Source organism: Thalassophryne amazonica, chromosome 9 (assembly GCF_902500255.1).
Source record: "Thalassophryne amazonica chromosome 9, fThaAma1.1, whole genome shotgun sequence".
In the NCBI taxonomy this organism is placed as follows: domain Eukaryota; kingdom Metazoa; phylum Chordata; class Actinopteri; order Batrachoidiformes; family Batrachoididae; genus Thalassophryne; species Thalassophryne amazonica.
This window is the reverse complement of record NC_047111.1, coordinates 51,192,563-51,211,475: the sequence shown is the minus strand read 5'-3', so window position 1 is coordinate 51,211,475 and position 18,913 is coordinate 51,192,563. Positions and strand designations below refer to the sequence as shown.

Sequence of the window (18,913 nt, the reverse complement as noted above, 5' to 3'; positions counted from 1 at the left end):
CCCAATCCACCTTTCGATGCTCTGAGCTGTGACGTACCTTCGCGCTGTCCAATAGGAACGATGTGCCAGCCAAAACACAGAAGACTAGTGCCAGAAACCACTGATCTCTACAAAACTGATTGGTGCAGAAACCGCTGATCTGTACAAAACAAACGTTTCACAGGACTGTTCATTTATAGAGCAGTTTTCTGAAGAAAAATCCTTGGAAATGTTTGTTGTTGTTGTTTATTACCTCAGAATTTCTGATTACTGTTAAAAAACGTTTAGTACACTTGTAATTAAAATAGCTAAATACATCAATAAATGGTTCTTTAGAAACCTTTCATCTGTAAATTAAAACCACTTGTTATTTCAGATTAGATAATTTATTTTTTAATATAAGGAACCTCCGACATTTATTTTTAGACAAAATAACATGGAAATTTGTACATTTTTTAAGTCTGGTAGATTTATATCTCAATTCAACCAGAAAAACAGACACTGTAAATAAATACAAATGTTTATTATAAATGCACCAGGAAATAATTTAACAGTGACTGCAGTGTGATTGTAAAGTAGGATTTCTGTGACATAAAATTTAATTTTTTTTATAGTCATTTCAACTTGTAATTTTGCCAAAATATGTAATTGCCTTTAATATTGTTATCAGGACAGTCATTTCTAAAATATGAATTTGAGCACAATAAGTGGAGAGCTTCTACCTGTGCAAATGTCTTTTTACTTTGATTCATGGACATTTTTAATGATCCGTTCATTTATTGTTAAAATATAAAATGAAACAGCTTTTAAAAATAAAAAATAAAAATAGTTGCTGTTGAAAGAGCCTTTTATTTAGAAGCAAGTGATGTTATGCTGGATTCTCTGGACCAGATGAAGGTCTCTTCTGCAGCTTTGAACTCTGGTGGTGTTGCTGAAGACACTTTTGTCCTATTTTGAAGAGCAGAGATGTTTTCTTTCGACTGGACTTCGTGGTGTTCAGCTCATCAGTGGAAGTTTGGTTGTCTGCACAGCAAATGTTCCTGATTGGAACAAATAAAAATATTTCTTTTAAATATAAAGAAACACTAAACAGTTTATATATATATATATATATATATATATATATATATATATATATATATATATATATATATATATATATATATATATATATATAGGGAAAAAAACGAGGTGAAAAAAATGCCCGAAAAAAAAGTTATTTAAAGTTGAAATTTGTGGTCTCCGAAAAAAGCTGTAACTTTATTTGGTAAAAATAAAAAGACTGAACCATTTACAAATTAAAGCGTTCACTCAGATCAACTGTGCTAACAAGCTAAGCTAATGTTAGCCGATCAATAAACCTTCACAGCAGTGCAGAAATGTCACGTTTTATTTTATTTTATTCTCACCTCGATAAAGCTGTAGAACTAAACTCTGTTGGGCAAACTGGGACTTCGCATATATCCAAAAAGTGGGAGATTTCGGACTGAGTGGGTTTGCTCCATCCCCCCGGCTGCCTGCCTCGGTCTGCCCAGGAATGATAACTGAAGGCTGGCTTCTCCGTGTGGGTTGGCCCGCTGTCGCCGTTCGATCGATATCCCACCAAGTCGTCAGTCCTCCCTCGGTCCGCGTCACTCCGAAAAGTAGCTGAAAAAAGCTTCTCCCTGCAGGGTGATGGGAGAATCGTTCTGCTGTTTTTTAAAGCTTTTTTGTGGTTCAGGCGCCAGAAATTCAAGATGGCGATGGCTGAACTTTTTTCAGGTTGTGGAAACAGCCAGAGTGTGACGTAGCAATCTCCGCCCCCTTGCCTCTTCCAAAGCGAAACGTCTTGACGTCACGATGCGTTGGAAATGCATCCGACGGATTTGGAAGCGTTGACGGATTGGCCTGAAGTATTCAGTGTGAAAGGCCCATAAGTTTTGAAAAGAACAGTCGGCCTTGAACTACTAGGACAGCAACAGTACAGACTTGTGACATCATAGATCACATGGGGGTTCCCCCAGACTTGCATGAGGAATGCTGGCAAGCACACAGTGATGTCTGCTGGCTGGTCTCTTTCTGGCTGCTAATCCAACATGGCAGAAAATACTCCAAAAAAGCCTGTGTTTCTGTGTACGAGTAAATCTAACATGTTTGTATATATTATGTAAAAGCTAGTGAGAAATAAACCCTTGTAAATCTAAAAACGGTGTTTTTGTAACCAAATAACACCTCTGAAATGATTTACAAGGCATCTCATGGATGTGGGTGTGCACGCTGTTTCCTGCATCTCCCGAGGTCAAAGGTAACTTCTCAAGCACATGCATGCTCACACACACGCATCCTCCTGAAGACTGCTTTAAAAGGAAAATAAAATGTTTGGTGTGGAATTCGTCCCTGATAAATATGTTCTCTTCATTATACACAAACTGTAATTTGACAAGATGTTTCAAAAAATAAACAGACATTATAATGCTTGGATTTCAGTAGAAACTAAATTTTGTCAGTTTAGTGGAATTTGGGCAGCCCTTTAGCTTAAACGCATCTTCTTTGTTACATGTGTAAACAATCGTATTTTTTTTTTTTAGGATGGAGATGTGCCAATTCATTAATTTAGCTGTTCAATCATAAGAGGCAGCACAGTGGATTAATGGTTAGCACTGTTGCCTGACAGTGAGAAGGTCATGGGTTCGACTTTTACCACCTGTGGCCTTTCTGTGTGGAGTTTGCGTGGGTTTTCGCCGGGTACTCCTGCTTCCTCCCACATCCAAAGATGCGCACGTTAGTAGGATTGGAAACTTTAAATTGTCCGTAGGTGTCTGTGCGGGTGGGAATGTGTTTTTGTCTGGATTGTGTCCCTGTGACAGACTGGCATCCTGTCCTGGGTGTACACCGCCTCACGCTCTGTGACTGCTGGGATAGGCTCCAGCCTCCCGTGACCCTTAATTGGACTAAGCGGTTGAAGATGAGTGTGTGTGTGAATCATAAAAGATTTACTGCCATAGCAGTGTGTGTAATACACGCAAGCTAGTTGTATGGCAGTGGGGACCATTTTATGAGTTTGTTCATACTAGTTTGCATTGATTTGTAGTATTTGGAGCAGGAGTTACATTTTCTCTCCATTTTAAGTGTTTTTTTTAATTCAAAGCAATTAACCTAAGTGTTTCTCTTGTGCTCATGATATCTCCTTTCTCTCCCACTTTCATTTCTTACACATTTATCTCTGCCCTTTCATTTCTTACTCATTTATCTCTGCCCACTGTCTTCTTTTCACCTTTCCCACTCTGCTCCTTTCTTCAGTCTAGCAAGGAAGACAAACTGTCGAGCCGTATTCAGAGCATGCTGGGCAATTATGACGAGATGAAAGAGCCAATTGGAGGAGACACTCTTCCAAAGCTTGGCGGTAAACCTTCAAACAGCTCATCTTCCTCTGAGGAGAAATCGGGCGTGCCATTGTTTGGTGCAGACCAGCGTGGAGTTGGTGGCGGCGGCAGCAGCCAGAGTAGTAAATGGACGCCTGTTGGCCCTGCAGCAAGTGGTTCTTCATCTCAGTCCCAAAAACGCTCAGGGCTTGGCCATGGTAGCCAAAGGGGCAACAGTGGCAGTAATGCCAGCAGTAGTCAAAGGCATGGTGGAGAGGTGCGTGAAAAGAAGTCAAGTAAACACAGTGTAGGGTCCGAGCACTCAAAGTCCCACACATCAAGCCCAGCAAAGGGCTCTCTGAACTCTTCAAATAACAGTCACTCCCGCACCTCATCTGCCGAACAGCATCACGGCAAAGAGCAACGATATCGCTCCAAGTCTCCGAGAGAAGCCAGTTGGGATTCTCCCTCACGCGTTCACACCTCCTTCCCCAGTGGACAGCACTCGAGTCAGGCTTTTCCCCCATCTCTTATGTCTAAACCAAGCTCCATGCTCCAGAAACCCACAGCCTATGTCCGGCCTATGGATGGCCAGGAAACAGCAGAGCCAAAGACCTCCCAAGGAGAAAGCTACAGCGGACAGTCGCACACCAACACCATGGGAGAGATGAAGTCCAACGGCAAGGCCTCATTGACCAAACTAAAGATTCCCTCACAGCCTGTAGAGGTAAGATTGGGCTGTCACTTTCTACTTCTAATGAATTCACTTTAGACTCTTGTGTTCTGCTAGAATAAAGTGAGTGCATTGAGATTTTTCAGTTATAAATCAGACAAATGGGGGTTTGCATGTAAAGCCCCGGTCACACGGCACTAATGAAGCGCACCAAAGCAAAAACAAAACAAGAAATCTGGACTTAAGTTGATTTTCTGAGACATAATTTAACCATCATCCAGCTTTGTTTCTGTAGCTGGCGCTTCGGCAGAATTTTCAAACTGTTGAAAAATGTGAACGAATCCTGACGACAACCTCAATTTGTCCGTATTACGTTTTTGCTTTCTGTCTTGATGATTCCTCATCTTTTGCGTAGTTCCCATACCGTCAGCATTCCGTTTAATTGTCATCCAACCGCTCTCTCCAGCCTCTCAATGTCTCTGCTTGCACTGTGCGTGTGCGCGCGCACATTGTCAAGACAGCGCAGCTGCAGGTGGCTGTGGATAGCACAGACTCGCTGCAGAAATGATCACACGCTGGCTCTTTGTTTTAATTTTGTTTAAAACGTCAAGGTCGCCATTTGCTTCATTTTTCTTTTGTTTCAGTTTCGTTTTGGTCTTTTTTGCACTCTGCACTCGCAGGCTTTTCAGTGATGGGAGAAGTGCAGGCTCATTCGCCCACTTTTCACAGTGATTTGTGTCATAGGGACTTTTTTCCTTCATTCAGCGATCGCCGTGTAACCGGGCCTCTAAGTTTCAGGACTTGCTTTGGTAGGCAACTCTTCAAGATTATATTCTGAATTATGTAATTGCCGTGTTAAATTACCATATTTTTTGGAGTGTAAGTCACACCAGAGTACAAGTTGCGTCTGTCAAAAAAAAAAGGGAAAAACCCCTTGAAGGGGCGGGGGACACAAGTAATTTCATTGTGCATTGTTATAGTGTCATTTTTATTCTTGGTATTTATTTTATGACTGGAGTTTATTTTGTTGATTGAATGCTTTGATTGGAAAAGCCTTATAAAATTACTATTATTAATAAAGAACATGTGAAATTAGTTTTTCCCTTCGGTACAGAAGTCTCATAAGTCACAGGGCCTCTCAAACTAGTAAAAAGACTGCGATTTGACCTCCTGAAAATATGATACTTCACAGCACTGTTGCACTTTCTGTCTTAACATTGAGCCTTATAACAAAACAGGTGGTGAGTCGTGTCTCTCAAAAGGGAAACCACCACTCACCTGCTGTACTGACTTAATGTGTATGGACAAGCGTGCTAAAGTGTGATGTTTTTGTCTTCAGGGTTCTGGTGACGCCAACTGTGTTGATGAGATTTTAAAGGTGTGTAGATGATTTTTATTTAGCTAACACTATGCCTCCAGTGCATGAAGGCCAAAATGTACTTTTTGTTGAAAGAAAGAACATTACTCACACTGCTCATACTTGCACAATTTCTTTTTTTTTCCCCTTTCTTTCAGGAAATGACTCAGTCATGGCCCCCTCCTTTGACAGCCATCCATACCCCTTGCAAAACAGAACCCTCCAAATTTCCATTCCCAACTAAGGTCAGCATTGCAGACCTCCAGAGCATCGTAACTTTTTTCCACAATTAATAAGGCATTGTGATAACAGTTTTGTTACTTTTTAAATTCAGTAAATTCAAGAGATACCTTGTTTGACTGTTTAGTTTTACATGCACGTCACATGTCAAAAGACCTCTATTTGAGAATTGTGGTTTAGTCTCTTTTTTTGTTGTTTTCCTTTACTTGATTTTAATTTGGCAGCCAAGCTAAGTGGGATAAATGATGAACGCATTCATCAAAGTAATTAAAAAATTAATTTATTTTCCAATCACAGGACTCACAACACTCAGGTTTTTCAAGTGGACACAGTGAGTTTCAGACATTTCAGCTTCAGACATTAATGTTGCTCTATATAAAGTCTGTTATATGTATGTCTACATTTAAGGAAAATTGTGACATAATTGCTAATGGATTGTTGGTGTTTGTAGAGAGGGGCAGTTCTTCCAAGAGTTCCACCAGCCATCAGTCCAAGACCTGTGAAGACCAGCCGAAGTATGTTATTGATTATACTTATTTTCTCACTTTTTGGTAATATTAAGGGTGCAGCGGTACACCACCCTCCTGGTTCACTACAAATCACTGTTTGAAGATCAGGTATGCTTTAAATCTCAGTTCAGTCCTGTCATATTTTCTCACAAAGTTTTTAAAAAGATGGAAAAATATCACTTTATTATTTATTTTTTTATTCAAGAATTTGTTTTTGATCTACAGATTGTACATTCTGCCTGTAGTTTTTACATTAAAACCAAACATTTGAAAATGATGATATAATTCATACGGGTCAGCCACAATGAAATACCGTATTTTCCGGACTATAAGTCGCACTTTTTTACATGTTTTGGCCGGGGGTGCGACCTATACTCCGGTGCGACTTATAAATGAAAAATATACCGGTAGGATCTCAATTAATTTACTGTAACAAAACAATTTTACGTGACAGTCGATCTATGTTTTAAAATGGCCACCGGAAAAGGAAATGCAATGCATCATGGGCACTGTAGTATGACGGCCATCCTATAGTTCAAGCTGGTCGCGATAACCAATCAGAGAACAGAACTTTGGATGCGTATTCCTCACCTCACCCACAGCGTGTGAAGCTGACGAACACGGTGCTTGCTGTTATTCCGGCATGGCGAACAGAACAGCTTCAACCCTTGGATATCAATGTGAGCAGAGTGTTTAAGTTGACGCTGAGAGCTGCGTGGGAGCATTGGGTGAGCGACGGCGGAGGATTAGCGTGTGCACTTGGAAGGAGCTGGCGTCGATGATTGTGAAAAGCGTTTGAAGCAGACGAACATGGTGTTTATTCCGGGACGGCTAACAAGACAGCTTCAACCCTTGGATATCAGTGTGAGCAGAGTTGACGCTGAGAGCTGCATGGGAGCACTGAGCGACGGCGGAGGATTAGCGTCTGCACTTGGAAGGAGCTGGATCGACACCGCTGGGAGGTCATGAGCTGCGCAGGTAGGCGCTGCATGGTTCGGCTCGCAATGTGGTCCGCAAAATACAAACATCCGTAGGTAAAATGCAGCTCACGAGAGGGCACTCGAGGCTTGTGTGACTGTTCCTGCGACTTCTGACTACCATAGAAAAATAAAAATTTTAACGTTACTGATAACATAACAAGACAACGGAGAAGGCCCGAAAAAATGCCACCAAAAAGAAAATCATACTCTGCAGATTACAAGTTGCGACTGGTGAAATATGCATCCGAAAATGGTAGCCGTCACAATATTATCATCTGAACTTTTCATGTTAACATACCTGTATGTCCATGGGAGTTATAGTCCAGGGGACCTTATTTATGGTTTATTTTTCTTTATAATGGATAAAGTGGCTGGTGCGACTTATACTCCGGTGCGACTTATAGTCCGGAAAATACGGTAGTCATGAATTTTTCAAAGAGGGTGATTTTTCACCTTTATCATATGTTGATCAACTTATGTCCAATGTAAAGTAGTCATTTAGCAATAATTGTTCAAAATTTCAGGAAGTATCCTCATCATGTTTGCATTTTCTGGTGTTAAGGACTTTAAGTAGCAGAAACAACTGACCATACAGATTTAGAAGAAAACTGGTGAATGTTATCATAATTTAAGGAAGCCTCTTACATAACAAGGTATTGTTTAGACAAATACTATGATTTGAGAAAATATTTGGACATTCATATGATCAGTTGTATTCTGTTAGGGATTCCACAGGCCAACTGTGACTACAATTTACTGTCTTTATTTATTTTTATTAACTTAAGGTGTCACTATGAATTTTATTCCAAGTAGAAACATACTCTGAATACAAGAACATGTTGTTTTTAATCCTTAAATGAACCCAGGTTATGTCCTAATTATGTGACGTTACAGATTCTACATAAATCACTGCAAGTTGGAATCTATGAAAAACAGTTGGCTTATGATGCTCCAACATAATTGTTCAAATGTAACAGGCTTGATGACATTGTTTCTATTTTTAAAGATGGACATGAATGATTTCAAAACAAATCAGTGCTATGGTGGCGAAAACTATTCTTTGGCGAACTGGGGTGCACTTGATTGAGTGTCTCGTGAGTGTTAAATTGTTTGTCAGTTTTAGTCAGGAATGGAAAAACTGCAGCAGTTACAATGTTGTGATAAAATGCATCAGCTTGACATGAATTATGTTTAATGTCCATCTTCTAGCATGTTGGAAGATGACCTGAAGCTCAGCAGCAGTGAGGACAGTGATGGAGAACAGGGCTCTGCAAAGAATGCCTCAAGAAACACATCAGCAAGGTAAAGTTGTTTTTTTTTTTTTGTTTTGTTTTTTTTTTCCTTCCATGGCTCATTAGACCACATGGCACACATACAGGTACACAAGTATTTGGACAGTGTAATTTTGAATTTGTACACTACCACATCTGGAACTGAAATGAACTATATGTGCTTGTCATGTAGACATTCAGCGGTGTAATTGAAGGTGTTTAACAAACTATCACATTAACCATTTAGGAATTGAAGCCATTCTTGTAGACCATTTCTCTATTTTCAGAGGCCAAAAATAACTGGATGGTTATTCCATGGCACAGAAAGTGCATTAAAAAAATCTGGAGTCTTAAACAGGTGACTTACATTTCATGAGGTAACATGCACACGTTTAGTTTCATATTGAAGCGGTCTGTGCAGCCGGACACGTCTGAAGTTTTCACCTGGTCAGTGGCAACATGAAGCGTTTTACTCTGAGTTCTTACTGCCCGCCCAGTAACATTAATTAGCTGGTTATTTTGTTACTAAATATTGAACCAATTAAATGCACATTTGTCCCAAGTGAAAAGATGACCATCAAAACATTTAAAAATAGAGCCTAGGTTGACAGGAGAACTTCTTTAATTTCAAAGATACAGTAACATAACCGTTTGTCCCATGTTCTTCTGGGGATGCATTCCAAATATGGCAACTCCAAAGATCACGCCCAAGTACACCATATGACCGCATTTTCACAGCGCCATACAAGTAGGAACCCAAATTGTCCTGCTGAACATTCAGTGCTGTACATCTTTTCCATACATTATAATGCAGTTTGATGATCTCTTATTATAGTAATAACAGTGAAGGACTTGAACAATCAAGGGATGACTCCAGTAGCCACAGCGGCTCAGAGACCAGCTCTGGCTCTGACAGCGAGAGTGAAAGCAGCTCCACAGACAGCGAAGCCAATGAGCACCCTCGCCCTGCGTCTCCTGAAGTAAGGATTTCACACCAACTTTGCTTGATGCTGTATCACTGCCCTAGGTATTTAATATAGCTTCAAAATATGATTTTTAACTGTTTGATCTTGGTGGGATTGTCGTAAAAATGTTTCTCTTGGTTGTTGTAGCCTAGTTTTAAAAGTGCCATCTTAATCATATTACTCCCCCCCCCCGCCCTTCAAGACCCACTTTGGCAGGTGTGTCTTATACTTAAAAAATATAATACTTTACGAACAATTACATTAACTGCAGTTTTGTGGTTGTATTACAGAAATAATGAAACTTTAACAAGTAGATTTCAACACACAGAAATTGTAATTATTTTTTTTATGTTGAAGGGGACTACACCTTGAATATATTTCTGAAAATCATGCAAATTAAGATGTATGTTAATTTCTCTGTTCCTATGCTCACCGTCAGCCTGAGCAGCCCATGGCCAACAAGTGGCAGTTGAACAACTGGTTCAAACCGAAGCCATTTTCTCCAGCTTCTCCAGTGGACAACAGTAACGGTCCAACCAAATGCAAGAAGGAGGGCCGAGATAACAGCTCAGGACGTGGGTACAGCAGCCAGGGAGGGGGCTCAAAAGACTCTGCAACCCCCACCCCAAGTAGGGACCTCCGGGCAGCACAAAAGGGGGCAGAAAGTGGCCGCGGACGGCAAAAATCCCCCGCTCAAAGTGAAGGTGGCACAGGTCAAAGGAGGACTGTGGGTAAAAAGCAGCCTAAAAAGTCTGAAAAGCCCCCTGTGGTTGAAGAACCCAAGGGAGGTTTGAGAGTCGAGAGTGAACCAGCTGCAGATATACCGCCTCACAGGGCAAAAGCTGCTACAAAGGGTTCCCGCAAACCAAGCATCAAAAAGGAACCTAAATCCTCCCCAAGGCCTACAGCAGCTGCTGCTACGACCACGGTGGATAAGCGCAAAACCAAGGCACCTACCAAGACTTCCCAGAAGTCTCGTGAATTTGTCAATACGGACTCTTCGTCATCAGACTCTGAAGGGAATGACAGTATTCCATCATCATCACAAACACCCAAATACTCAGAAAGTATTAGGACTCCTGTATGTATGTTCTCTCTCATGGAAGAGAAAGAACTGTTGTCTCCGCTCAGTGACCCAGAGGAGCGCTACCCTGCGAGGCAGCAGCAGGTTTTACTTGTGAAGATAGGTTAGTTGAAATTCTATGTTTGAACTCTCTTCCTTAGTTTGCGTAAATAAATTAAGAGCTCTTACACAGTATTCTCTGTGCTGTTTTCCATTTGTATGTTTGGATTCCTGTTGGTGCTTTTTTTTTTCTTTCTTTGATAAAGTTAAACTTCACCCTTTACTTTGCTCGACCCCCTGCCGACAGATCTGAGCTTGCTGTCAAGAATCCCCGGGCGGCCGTACAAGGAGCCAACAGAGATAAAAGTGGAGAGGGATGACTCTCTAGACAGGGACAGTAAAGAATTCAGTAAACAGAGCTCTGAGAAGAGTTCCAGCAAGGGCAAGAGAAAACACAAGGTATGAAACTGGATGCTTTCCGCTGTTGTCCTTGAAATGTTGTGCCTTACCTCTGTGGTACTTACTGTCTTTAAAAAAAAAAAAAAAAAAAAAATCTGGAAATCAAGTAATACAACAATTAGTCCGCAAGTAATAATTGTGGACTAATTGCTGTCTGAAGTAACTGGAGTGTAAACATAATTTCTCCACTGTGAGATCAATAAAGTATATCTCATCTCAATGTATGATTTTTTAAAAATAATTTATTTGCATGTTACTGCTGCAAATAAGTATTTCAACACCTGCCAGTCAGCAGAAATTCTGGCCCTCAAAGACCTGTTAGTCCGCCTCTAAAATGTCAGCTTCCACTCCACTTATTATTCCAAATTAGAAGCACCTATTTGAGGTCATTAGCTGCATAAAGACACCTGTCCACCCCACACAATCAGTAAGACATCAACTACTAGCATGGCTAAGACCACAGAGCTGTCCAAAGACAAAATTGTAGACCTCCACAGAGATGGAAAGGACTACGGGGCAATTGCCAAGCAGCTTGGTGAAAAAAGATCAACTGTTGGAGCAATTATTAGAAAATGGAAGAAGCTAAACATGACTGTCAATCTCCCTTGGACTGGGGCTCCATGCAAGATCCCACCTCGTGGCGTATCAATGATCCTAAGAAAGGTGAGGAATCAGCCCAGAACTGCACGGGAGGAGCTGGTCAATGACCTGAAGAGAGCTGGCACCACTGTTTCCAAGGTTACTGTGGGTAATACACTAAGACGTCATCGGTTAAAATCATGCATGGCACGGAAGGTTTCCCTGCTTAAAGCAGCACATGTCCAGGTGCGTCTTAAGTTTGCCCATGACCATTTGGATGATCCAGAGGAGTCATGGGAGAAAGTTATGTGGTCAGATGAGACCAGAGTAGAACTTTTTGGTCTTAATTCCACTCGCCATGTTTGGAGGAAGAAGAATGCTGAGTGCCGTCCCAAAAACACCGTCCCTACTGTGAAGCATGGATGGGGGTGGAAGCATCATGCTTTGGGGGTGTTTTTCTGCACATGGGACAGGACAACTGCACTGTATTAAGGAGAGGATGACTGGGGCCATGTATTGGGAGATTTTGGGGAACAACCTCTTTCCCTCAGTTAGAGCATTGAAGATGGGTCGTGGATGGTTCTTCCAACATGACAATGACCCGAAGCACACAGCCAGGATAACCAAGGAGTGGCTCCGTAAGAAGCATATCAAGGTTCTGGAGTGGCCTAGCCAGTCTCCAGACCTAAACCCAATAGAAAATCTTTGGAGGGAGCTCAAACTCTGTGTTTCTCAGCAACAGCCCAGTAACCTGGCTGATCTAGAGAAGATCTGTGTGGAGGAATGGGCCAAAATCCCTGCTGCAGTGTGTGCAAACCTGGTGAAAAACTACAGGAAACGTTTGACCTCTGTAATTGCAAACAAAGGCTACTGTACCAAATATTAACATTGATTTTCACAGGTGTTCAAATACGTACTTGCAGTAGTAACATACAAATAAATTATTTAAAAAAATCATACATTGTGATTTTCGGATTTTGTTTTGGATTATGTCTCTCAAAGTGGACATGCGCCTAAGATGAAAATTTCAGACCCCTCCATGATTTCTAAGTGGGAGAACTTGCAAAATTGCAGGGTGTTCAAATACTTATTTTCCTCACTGTATATATACTTCAGGAAATTTGAGAATTGCTTTAACACCTATTTATTCTGTATTATGTGATTTGCTGTATGTTTTTAGAATGAGGAAGACGGCACCAAGACTGAGAGTAAACGATGCAAACTCGAGGATAAGTCTTTGTCTCACCATAAAAACAGTAGTAAAGAGTGAGTATTCTCTCTGTCCAACTGCTTGTTTGACTCAAACAACGGCATCGTAACAGTTGTGGGACTCTTACCTTATAGGCCCATTTCCACTGCAGGAGCACGACCTGCTCCCCAGATTCATACAGGACCCGTCTGTAAATTGTCCTTTTTAGCTGTTGTCTCCACTGGGGTGAAGAACTGCTCAGTTCATAGTAGCAAACAAGTTTTAACCTTAGCTTTAGATGCAAAGCAACATTAAAAAAGTTTGCTTTTTTGTTAGCTCATCAGATTGTAGAACCATTGATTTACTTCATCAAACGATGTACAAACATTTTAACAATATGCACAATATTCTATAAAAACAGTAAGCTGTGTTTAAAAAAAAAAAAGCACAATATAGAATTTTTATTCACTATGCCAATTATTTCTAATGTATTTTTACTGACACGCACGCACACTCTGTCATGTGTCATTTACAGATGATCGATTGAGGATAGACTCAAATGTTTTGTGTAGATCTTGTTTTATTATTTGTAGTTGTTTTATGTATGGACAACAATCGAAATAAGGGTTTTCACTTTGTGTTATCCATGCTTTTTTAATATTTCTTTTGTGTTTTGGATATATGTACGTACATACTTTGGTGCAGGGGTGGTGGCCAAGTGGTTAATGCGCTTGGTTTCAGTTCAGAAGGTTCCGGGTTCAAATCCCACCCCTGCCACATTTCTCCATGTAATGTGGAGTTGCGTCAGGAAGGCCATCCAGCGTAAAACTTGTGCCAATTCAACATGCAGATCCACCTTGGATTTGCTGTGGCGACCCCAAGTGCAAACAAGGGAGCAGCCGAAGGGACTTACTATGTACATATTTTGGTATATGCATTCAATTGTACTAAAACTCAGTTCAGTTCTGCGTTACATTTTAAAAGGTTAACTCATAAAAATCAAGGATATGGTTTAAATGTGAAGGAGCTATAAATTATATGCCAGGCCACATTTAATTTTGAGTTAAACAGTAACAGCAAAACTAAGAATGTTTGCCATTTTTTATGAGCCATAAATGGCAGTATGACAGTGACCCAGTGACAGAGCGAGCTCTCTATTGCACAAAATATTGATTGAATCCATAATGTGAACTTTAGTCACTGTTATTTTTGAGTCAGGTTAACTCGACTGACACCGGTCAGTTTGACTGGTGGACTTCTTTTTTTCTTCTTCTTTTTATGTAAATAGCAGGCATAGGTCCACAAAAATGAGCATGTCTTTTTTCTAACTCTTTGATTTCTTTGTGTCTGATGTCAGAAACAGGCCTGCTTGCGTTATCATTCGGTTGTCATGTTTTAACAAGACATTTTGAATTTCCACTTATGAAAAAAAATAAAAAAATAAATTGATAACGAGGTCTGTTAGAAAAGTATCGGACCTTTTTTATTTTTTTGCAAAAACCTGATGGATTTGAATTGTGTGCTTGCATGAGCCAACCTTGAACCTTCGTGCGCACGCGTGAATTTTTTCACGCCTGACGATTGCATCATTTGCTGGCAAGCAGGGTTTGTGTGAGGTCATGTGTAGTGCTGTCCACGGATTTTCATTGCAAGGAAAATGGCGGAACGACTGGAGCAGCGCTACTGCATCAAATTTTGCCGGAAACTGGGCGACAGCCAGGTGGAAACCATTTGGAAGATTCAGACGGCTTTCGGTGACGATCCTATGGGCGTCACACAGATTAAGAAGCGGTACAACCGGTTTAAAGACGGCCGCACAATGGTGGAGAGCGAGCGATGCTCCGGTCAGCCATCAACATGCTGAAATGACCAGATCATTTCCAAAGTGAACGCTTTGGAAAAGCACATTCGTGTTGAAGTCTCACAGGACATGCTGGACTCCGAAAAATGATGTCCACCTCTTCCGCAATTTCTCGGATAGTCACACGACGGTCCCGCATCACCACAGCCTTCACTTTGTAAATGATCTGGTCATTTCAGCATGTTGATGGCCGACCGGAACATGGCTTGCTCTCCACCGTTGTGCGGCCATCTTCAAACCGCTTGTACCACTCCTTAATCTGTGTGATGCCCATAGGATCGTCACCGAAAGCCGTCTGAATATTCCGAATGGTTTGCACCTGGCTGTCGCCCAGTTTCTGGCAAAATTTGATGCAGTAGCGCTGCTCCAGTCGTTACGCCATTTTCCTTCCAATGAAAATCCGCCTAGAGCACTACACACGTCCTCACACAAAGGCTGCTTGCCAGCAAATGATGCAATCGGCAGGCGTGAAAAAATTCACGCATGCGCATGAAGGTTCAACGTTGGCTCATGCAAACACACGTGATTCAAATCCATCAGGTTTTTGCAAAAAATAAAAAGGTCAGATACTTTTCTAACAGACCTCGTATGTTGTAATAATTCCTATTCCACCAGGTCTAAAAGGTCTCTGGAAAAGAAAGAGGATCCTGCACCTTCTCCTTCCATGTCTATTCTTCAGCGGACACCTAAGACGGAACATCAAAGTCGAAAAAGGACAGTCAGCCAGTCCTCCACCTCCTTGTCCAGTGGGACTGGCAGTGGGAAGGAAGGAGGCCACAGCACAAAAGGCAGCTCCACCTCCAAACACAGAAAAGGAGAGGACAAGAGCCGCAGCACTCGCGATACCAAGGTGAGTGTGTTTAGAACTTATCTGCAGGTTTTTCCTATTTGCATGGTTAGCTAGCAAACTTTGTGAATACTACTAAATGTGAGAGCAATCCATAAATCAAATCAAATCAATTTTATTTATATAGCACCAAATCACAACAACAGTTGCCCCAAGGCGCTTTATATTGCAAGGCAAAAGCCATACAATAATTACAGAAAAACCCCAACGGTCAAAACGACCCCTTGTGAGCAAGCACTTGGCGACAGTGGGAAGGAAAAACTCCCTTTTAACAGGAAGAAACCTCCAGCAGAACCAGGCTCAGGCTAGGGCAGTCTTCTGCTGGGACTGGTTGGGGCTGAGGTGAGAGAATCAGGAAAAAGACATGCTGTGGAAGACAACAGAGATCAATCACTAATGATTAAATGCAGAGTGGTGCATACAGAGCAAAAAGAGAAAGAAACAGTGCATCATGGGAACCCCCCAGCAGTCTAAGTCTATAGCAGTATAACTAAGGGATGGTTCAGGGTCACCTGATCCAGCCCTAACTATAAGCTTTAGCAAAAAGGAAAGTTTTAAGCCTAATCTTAAAAGTAGAGAGGGTGTCTGATCTCCCTGATCCGAATTGGGAGCTGGTTCCACAGGAGAGGAGCCTGAAAGCTGAAGGCTCTGCCTCCCATTCTACTCTTAAAAACTCTAGGAACTACAAGTAAGCCTGCAGTCTGAGAGCGAAGCGCTCTATTGGGGTGATATGGTACTAAGAGGTCCCTAAGATAAGATGGGACCTGATTATTCAAAACCTTATAAGTAAGAAGAAGAATTTTGAATTCTATTCTAGAATTAACAGGAACAGTCAGTACTCTTTCTGTAGCATTTTGAATTAACTGAAGGCTTTTCAGGGAACTTTCAGGATAACCTGATGATAATGAATTACAGTAGTCCAGCCTAGAGGAAATAAATGCATGAATTAGTTTTTCAACATCACTCTGAGACAAGACCTTTCTAATTTTAGAGATATTGCACAAATGTAAAAAAGCAGTCCTACATATTTGCTTAATATGCGCATTGAAGGACATATCCTGATCAAAAATGACTCCAAGATTTCTCACAGTATTACTAGAGGTCAGGGTAATGTCATCCAGAGTAAGGATCTGGTTAGACACCATGTTTCTAAGATTTGTGGGGCCAAGTACAATAACTTCAGTTCTATCTGAATTTAAAAGCAGGAAATTAGAAGTCATCCATGTCTTTTATGTCTGTAAGACATTCCTGCAGTTTAACTAATTGGTGTGTGTCCTCTGGCTTCATGGATAGATAAAGCTGGGTATCATCTGCATAACAATGAAAATTTAAGCAGTGCTTTCTAATGATACTGGCTAAGGGAAGCATGTATAAAGTGAATAAAATTGGTCCTAGCACAGAACATTGTGGAACTCCATAATTAACCTTAGTCTGTGAAGAGGACTCCCCATTTACATGAACAAATTGTAATCTATTAGGTAAATATGATTCAAACCACCACAGCGCAGTGCCTTTAATACCTATGACATGCTCTAATCTCTGTAATAAAATTTTATGGTCAGTATCAAAAGCAGCACTGAGGTCTAACAGGACAAGCACAGAGATGAGTCCACTGTCTGAGGCCATAAGAAGATCATTTGTAACCTTCACTAATGCTGTTTCTGTACTATGATGAATTCTGAAACCTGACTAAAACTCTTCAAATAGACCATTCCTCTGCAGATGATCAATTAGCTGTTTTACAACTACCCTTTCAAGAATTTTTGAGAGAAAAGGAAGGTTGGAGATTGGCCTATAATTAGCTAAGATAGCTGGGTCAAGTGATGGCTTTTTAAGTAATGGTTTAATTACTGCCACCTTAAAAGCCTGTGGTGCATAGCCAACTAATAAAGATAGATTGATCATATTTAAGATCGAAGCATTAATTAATGGTGGGGCTTCCTTGAGCAGCCTGGTAGGAATGGGGTCTAATAGACATGTTAATGATTTGGAGGAAGTAACTAATAAAAATAACTCGGAACAATCGCAGAGAAAGAGTCTAACCAAATACCAGCATTACTGAAAGCAGCAAAAGATAACGATATGTCTTTGGGATGGTTATGAGTAATTTTTTCTCTAATAGTTAAAATTTTATTAGCAAAGAAAGTCATGAAGTCATTACTAGTTAAAGTTAAAGGAATACTCGGCTCAATAGAGCTCTGACTCTGTCAGCCTGGCTACAGTGCTGAAAAGAAACCTGGGGTTGTTCTTATTTTCTTCAATTAGTGATGAGTAGTAAGATGTCCTAGCTTTACGGAGGGCTTTTTTATAGAGCAACAGACTCTTTTTTTTAGAAGATCTAAGTGAAGATCTTCTAAATTAGTGAGACGCCATTTCCTCTCCAACTTAAGGGTTATCTGCTTTAAGCTGCGAGTTTGTGAGTTATACCACGGAGTCAGGCACTTCTGATTTAAGGCTCTCTTTTTCAGAGGAGCTACAGCATCCAACGTTGTGCTCAGTGAGGATGTAAAACTATTGATGAGATAATCTATCTCACTCACAGAGTGTAGGTAGCTACTCTGCACTGTGTTGCTATATGGTATTGGAGAATATAACAAATAAGGAATCATATCCTTAAACCTAGTTGCAGCGCTTTCCGAAAGACTTCTACTGTAATGAAACTTATTCCCCACTGCTGGGTAGTCCATTAAAGTAAATGTAAATGTTAAGAAATGATCAGACAGAAGGGGGTTTTCAGGAAATACTGTTAAGTCTTCAATTTCCATACCATAAGTCAAAACAAGATCTAAAGTATGATTAAAGTGGTGGGTTGACTCATTAACATTTTGAGTGAAGCCAATTGAGTCTAACAGTAGATTAAATGCAGTGTTGAGGCTGTCATTCTCAGCATCTGTGTGGATGTTAAAATCGCCCACTATAATTATCTTATCTGAGCTAAGCACTAAGTCAGACAAAAGGTCTGAAAATTCACAGAGAAACTCACAGTAACGACCAGGTGGACGATGGATAACAACAAATAAAACTGGTTTTTGGGACTTCCAATTTGGATGGACAAGACTAAGAGTCAAGCTTTCAAATGAATTAAAGCTCTGTCTGGGTTTTTGATTAATTAATAAGCTGGAGTGGAAGATTGCTGCTAATCCTCCCCCTCGGCCTGTGCTACGAGCATTCTGACAGTTAGTGTGACTCGGGGGTGTTGACTCATTTAAACTAACATATTCATCCTGCTGTAACCAGGTTTCTGTAAGGCAGAATAAATCAATATGTTGATCAATTATTATATCATTTACTAACAGGGACTTAGAAGAGTAAGACCTAATGTTTAATAGACCACATTTAACTGTTTTAGTCTGTGGTGCAGTTGAAGGTGCTATATTATTTTTTCTTTTTGAATTTTTATGCTTAAATAGATTTTTACTGGTTGTTGGTGGTCTGGGAGCAGGCACCGTCTCTGCGGGGATGGGGTATTCCATAGAGATGAATAAACACTAGAGTGGTTGTGGTTATTCACTGAAGCAGTCAGTAATGAGTACATCAGTCTACCATCTTGGGAGATGGATTGAATGATGTTCCACAATGTAAACAGATCAACGTGCTCTT

General features: G+C 40.7%; 1 protein-coding gene across 5 annotated transcripts in view; it reads left to right on the top strand.

Annotated features, from left to right (window-relative positions):
* Positions 1 to 18,913, top strand: part of aff4 (AF4/FMR2 family, member 4) — a 97,523-nt gene that overhangs the window by 66,333 nt on the left and 12,277 nt on the right. For all 5 annotated transcript variants that reach the window (XM_034178032.1, XM_034178031.1, XM_034178033.1 and 2 more), the window contains 11 exons: positions 3,259 to 4,047; positions 5,333 to 5,371; positions 5,509 to 5,595; positions 5,888 to 5,921; positions 6,042 to 6,105; positions 8,289 to 8,381; positions 9,186 to 9,330; positions 9,755 to 10,502; positions 10,686 to 10,837; positions 12,597 to 12,682; positions 15,082 to 15,316. In XM_034178032.1, the coding sequence (XP_034033923.1) occupies positions 3,259 to 4,047; positions 5,333 to 5,371; positions 5,509 to 5,595; positions 5,888 to 5,921; positions 6,042 to 6,105; positions 8,289 to 8,381; positions 9,186 to 9,330; positions 9,755 to 10,502; positions 10,686 to 10,837; positions 12,597 to 12,682; positions 15,082 to 15,316 (2,472 nt within the window). The remainder of the gene's footprint in view (positions 1 to 3,258; positions 4,048 to 5,332; positions 5,372 to 5,508; positions 5,596 to 5,887; positions 5,922 to 6,041; positions 6,106 to 8,288; positions 8,382 to 9,185; positions 9,331 to 9,754; positions 10,503 to 10,685; positions 10,838 to 12,596; positions 12,683 to 15,081; positions 15,317 to 18,913) is intronic.